The 5,824-nt window shown below is 61.9% G+C and overlaps 1 protein-coding gene across 1 annotated transcript in view; it reads right to left on the reverse strand.

Annotated features, from left to right (window-relative positions):
* GAS6 (growth arrest specific 6) overlaps window positions 1-5,824 on the reverse strand; it is a 39,112-nt gene that overhangs the window by 14,121 nt on the left and 19,167 nt on the right. The window contains exon 5 of the mRNA XM_032246331.1: window positions 1,078-1,200. Within this exon, the coding sequence (XP_032102222.1) occupies window positions 1,078-1,200 (123 nt within the window). The remainder of the gene's footprint in view (window positions 1-1,077; window positions 1,201-5,824) is intronic.

Here is a 5,824-nt window from a genome sequence, read left to right on the forward strand (position 1 = left end):
GGCAGGGAGGGAGCCCAGGGGTGCACGTCTGGAGCAGGGAGGGAGCCTAGGGGTGCATAGCCCCGTCTAGAGCAGGGAGAGCCCAGCAGTGCACAGCCCCGTCTAGAGCAGGGAGGGAACCGGGGGGTGCATAGCCCCATCTAGAGCAGGGAGAGAGCCCAGAGGTGCACAGCCCCGTCTAGAGCAGGAAGAGAGCCCGGGGGGGACATGTCTGGAGCAGGGAGGGAGCCCAGGGGTGCACAGCCCCATCTGGAGCAGGGAGGGAGCCCAGGGGTGCACATCTGGAGCAGGGAGGGAGCCCGGGGGTGCACAGACCCGTCTAGAGCAGGGAGAGAGCCCGGGGGTGCACAACCCATCTAGAGCAGAGAAATCCCAGGGGTCCACAGCCCCATCTACAGCATCGAGGTAGCCCAGGGCTTGGACCTCACACCCCTCTCGGCATCCCCAGCCTTTCAGGGCCCTTGGTCTTGGCCTTGCATGTGGCAGCAGATGGCAGGCTGGCACGGGGCATCCCCAGCTTGATCTCAGCCAGGGGAGCTGCTGGTGGTCACAGCCCACAGGGCTCCACTCCCTGGATGCCCACATGATTGCAGGAGGCTGCTGCAGGACAGGAGTGACCTCTTGGTGCCTAAGGACTGACAAGGCCTGGCCAGAGCTGACCGCTTCTGGGCGAAGCCTTCCCAGGCCACCTCTGGGGTGGGACCAGCCAAAGGGGACAGCCTGGCCTGATTCCAGCAGGCCCTGGAGCAATTTTTCTTCCAGGGTTTTCACTGACACTTGAGGATGGTCAGAGGTGAAATTTCTCCCCTGCCCCTTTCAATCAGTGGGTGCTGAGGTACCACCTGGTATTTCCTTTCATTCTAGCCCTGCTCCCAGAGAGGAGACCACAGCTCCTCCCAGTTCTCCTGGGGTCCAGGACACCTCAGGGCTGTAGCCTCCCTGGGGCTGTCCAAGAGCAGCCTGAGGATGGCAGTGCCTGGAGTCGGGGTGAGAAGCAGGGATCAGGGCAGGGCAGGGCTGGGGAGGGAGGGAGACCCTGCCGTTGTCTTCAGCCTCAGGTGGCTGTGGGGTTCTCACCTTTGTCGCAGAGCCGGCCCCCCCAGCCAGCTTTGCATAGGCAGAAGAAGTTGCCCATGAGGTCTTGGCAGGCTTGGGTCCCCTTCTTATCGCAGGGGTTGGGCGTGCACTGGTCAGGCAGGTCTGATGGGGACACAAAGTGAAAAATCATGCTCAGCTGCCCCCCTGCACCCAACGCAGCCTGGGTGGGCCTCGGGTGGAGCCCTGAGGAGCTCTGAAAGGCACAGGCTGAGGCAGCCCCAGGGAACCCAAGCCCCCTGTGCTGGCAAATCAGGCTGGTGGGCCCTGGGCCTGGCTCCAGGAAAACTCAGATCAGCTGGGAGGGAGTGGTGCAGGCCTGGGAGAGAGGTGTGCAGGGCCGAGGGCAAAGGAGGAGAAACGCCTGGCCTGGCGGGAGGCCCAGGAGCTCGGACCTCCCAGGGAGCAGGCAAACAGAACCCCCGGCTGACCTGGGGGCTTCCAGGCACACTCGGAACATTCCACCTTTGAGCCCAGCCTACCTATCGTGACCTCTACCCGCTGTGCGTGGCAGGGAGCACCCCAGGCCCAGGCTGCACTGGCAGAGGGGTCTTCTAGGAAGCTCCCAACACCCTCTTTTTTCTTAGCTGCCCCCTTTCAGGCCGTGTGTCTTGGCAGCTTCAGGCCAGGTGTGTTCTGCCCTCTCTCAGGGTCGTCACCTGGGACGGGTGAGGGCCTGAGGGGCTTGGAGCGTAGGGCCTGTGGGTGGGAACCATCCCAGCCCAGCTGCTTCCCAAGGAGCCCCCAAACGAGGAGTTGTTCATAAACACAGCCGACGTTTCCAGGACACAGACCAAAACAGTGTCCTGGAGGCAGGCAGGAGCCCCTGAGAGCATCACCACGCAAGCCAGAGTCCCCGAGAGCACAGCCACATAAGCCCGAACCCCGAGAACACAGCCGCACAAGCCAGAGTCCCCAAGAGCACAGCCACACAAGTCCGAACCCTGAGAACACAGCCACGCAAGCCAGAGTCCCCGAGAGCACAGCCACAGGAGCCTGAACCCCACCACAAGCACAGCCACACAAGCCCGAGCTCCCCCCCCCGCCCTGCCCCCAAGAGCGCAGCCACACAAGCCTGAGCCCTGGGAAGTTGGCAGAAAGAACCATAGTAATGCCCAGAGCTTGAAGAATCCTTTCACGCTGCTGGCTGAGCAAAAGCATCTCAGGGCTTGGCATTGCAGTGCCCAGGGACGCAGTCACACTCAGCTCAGCCCCGCACGTGGCTTAGCCCTGTATGAGGACGCAGCCACACTCAGCTCAGCCCCACACGAGGACTCAGCCACGCTTGGCTCAGCCCTGCACAGCTCCATGGGGAACCCTGGGTAGGCCCACTGCTGGCTCAGAAGGCACCTGTCCATGGATTCCACATAAGTTCAATAAGGACCAGTCCCTGGGAAAGTGCAGGCCGGGCCTGCAGAGCCTTAGAGCACTGGGCCACATCATCCTGGGCGTCAGCCCCAGTGGGGGCAGGTCGAGGCGCCCGTGGGTGAGCTCCACTGCTGATGTGGCGTTTCCACCAGAGGGTCCGGGCTGGGCTGTCAGTGCAGAAGCCATTTACTCCCCACCTGGTGGGGTGCAGGGATGCCCAGGGCCAGGGTGAGCAGCAGGCGGGTGTGTGGTTCACCAAGTTGCTTTCCTCCAGCCCATCCAGGGCACACAGTCACTGCCTGTGGCTGGCACAGACGCAGCCCCTGTCCTCCCAGGCGGGTCAGGGCACGGAGCTCAACAGAGGCCCCGGCTATGAGTCCCAGACGTCTAGGGTAAGCTGCATGACTACATGGCTTCTTCCTGTGACGTTTTAGTGCATGGCACACAATGTTTCCTCCAGATGGCTCGGTCTCCTCCGCACACCTCAGTTTCCTCTACGCCCCACAGTCTCCTCCGGACACCCCAGTCTCCCCCATATGCCCCACAGTTTCCTCCATATGCCTGTTTCCTCCATGTGCCTCAGTTTCCCCCATATGCCCCAGTTTTCCCCATTTGCCCCACCGTCATCTCCATATGCCCTACAGTCTCCTCCATATGCCCGTTTCCTCCATGTGCCTCAGTTTCCTCCATATGCCCCACAGTTTCCATGTGCCTCAGTTTCCTCCATATGCCCCAGTTTTCCCCATTTGCCCCACCGTCATCTCCATATGCCCTACAGTCTCCTCCATATGCCCCACAGTTTCCTCCATGTGCCTCAGTTTCCTCTATACGCCCCACAGTCTTCTCCATACACCCCAGTCTCCCCCATATGCCCCACAGTTTCCTCCATGTGCCTCGGTTTCCTCTATACACCCCACAGTCTTCTCCATACACCCGTCTCCCCCATATGCCCTACAGTCTCCTCCATGTGCCTCAGTTTCCATTTGCCCCACAGTCATCTCCATACGCCCTACAGTCTCCTCCATACGTCCCAGTTTCCTCCATGTGCCTCGGTTTCCTCCGTATGCCCCACAGTTTCCCCCATTTGCCCCACAGTCTCCTCCATATGCCCAGTTTCCTCCATGTGCCTCAGTTTCCTCTGTGTGCCTCACAGTTTCCTCCGTACACCTCCAGTTTGCTTGTTTTGCACAAATGACTGCTAACAGATCCCATATGGGTGTGGATGGAGCTCATGTCTTGAAGTATTTCTGAGACGCTATTTTCAGCAGGTGGCTGTAAATGCCTTCTACCCTAAAGCACACAGGGCTGGCCCTGGCCTTCCGAGTCATGAAGAAATGAGGGCCAGGACCAGGGATTCCACATCAGCACAGCCACCAGGAGCCAGCCAGTCTCCACCCCTGACACTGCCGCCACCGGCTGTACCTGGGTGCTGGTACACAGGGCATCTGGAGACGTCAGCATGGTCACAGCAGGGCCTGGAAGGAGGAGGTCCGGCCCAGGATAGAGAAACGAGGGGTGTCTGCTTCTCCACCCAGCCTCAGATGAAGAGGCTCTGGGGGCAGGAGGGAGTCAGACAGGTGCCAGGTGGGCAGCCTGTGTAAGGCCTGACCCCCTCAGAGGCCCCCACTGTGGAGGGACGTCTGGGAGATGCTGTGCACTGCCATATAAAATGTTTGGTTAGAGATTAAAGCCACTGCAGAAGTGTACACTTGCCCATGTGATGACAAGAGCTGAGAACTTGGTCTTGAATTTGCCTGGAATGCCCCTCAGGAAGACCTCTGTTCCTGAGGCCCAGTGGCGGTGCCTGCTCCTGCCTGGTGTCCTGCTCTTAAGTGATCCCAGTCTCACGCCGGTCCCCTGGGCCTCCCCCACTCATCTGTTTATTTTCTCGCTGGGAATGTATTGATCCCTCGAGGCTGCAAGTATGGAACCACATCTGAGGGGCGGACTCTCAGCCAGTGCCCAGCAGACATCTGTAGAATTTCCTTGACAGAGCAGGGAAACCTCTGCAGGCCCTGAGGGCACCCACTTCCCTGATGCCCATGCCGCATGCTGGGTGGAGGGCGTTGGTGCCTGGCTGGTCATGCCCTGGGCACTGGCACCTGCAGAGTTCAGGAGGTTAAGGGTTTATCTCAGCTCAGCCTGTGACCATGTTGAAGGACAGGAGGGGGTGGCCGTGGCTGTGGCTGCAATTTGAGCCAGTGCGGATGACCGGGGCCTTTCCCTGGGCGCTGATGAGTGAGGACCAGGGCCCTGTCCGCCCCAGGGAAGGGTGCGGGGACACTCCCTGTGGCGGGGATGGGATCCTGGCGGCCAGGGATCAGTGACCACTGCCTGGGCCACAGCCTGTAGGGATGTGACCTTCCTGGGGAAACCCAAGGGTCAAAGACGCCGAGGAGCCCAGGCACCAAGTGCCCCACGAGGGCGGGATGGGAGTGTTCAGCAGAGGAGAAGCTGGATGTGTCGGTGGGAAAGGAAAGAAATGGGGCGGGCCTCTTCACGGCCACCAGGAATGCAGCTGACACTTCCCAGGAGTCCCCTCTCCGCCGTGCCACCTGGGTCCTGGAACAGCCCGAGGGCCTGGCTTGTCTAGGACTGAATTTGGACTCTTTGGGGCAATGGCTTTAACTTCACAATAACCGATAACCAGCCAACTGAAGCCGGGACAGCACCCTGGGCACCAAGTCAGGCTTTTTCACGAGGGAGCCGACGAACAGGGTTCGAAGCTGCCCCCGTGGCGCCCTCCGGGAGGCGCCTTCCCAGAGGATCGCGAGGCTGCCCGCGGTGGCCAGGTCACCAAGGCACCTTCTTCACCGCCAGGCGCCGTCGGAGGCGCAGACACGGGAGGCCCCGGCCGCCCACTCTGGAGCGGGCGCGGGACACTGGCCGGAGCTTCGGCCCGGGGCGGGCGGAGCCGTTCGACACCGCCTGAGTGGCCCCCGGCAGCAGCCACAGCGCGAGATTCTCCTCCCAGCACACGGGGACAGACTCGTGGATCGTGACCCTGCTCTCCTCTGCCGCGCTGGCCGCGCAGGAGAGGGGCCGCCGCTCCCGAGAGGTGGGCACGCCTGGGGACGCGGATGCCACACAGCGAACACCACGAACACGAGGGCGCTCGATGGCGCAGCGGAACCGAAGTCAACACGTCACACCAGCTTCAGCCACACAAGCCGGCCTGACGACGACCTCGGCTACGGAATACCGGAAGGGACGTTATCGAGGGGGGCCGGGGCGCGCGGGAGGACCGAGTACCGGAAGGGACGTTATCGAGGGGGGCCGGGACGCGCGGGAGGAACCGAGTCCCGGAAGGGACGTTATCGAGGGGGGCCGGGACGCGAGGCAGGAACCGAGTCCCGGAAGG

Source organism: Sapajus apella, unplaced genomic scaffold (assembly GCF_009761245.1).
Source record: "Sapajus apella isolate SASKATOON/1434 unplaced genomic scaffold, GSC_monkey_1.0 scaffold60, whole genome shotgun sequence".
Taxonomy (NCBI): Eukaryota; Metazoa; Chordata; class Mammalia; order Primates; family Cebidae; genus Sapajus; species Sapajus apella.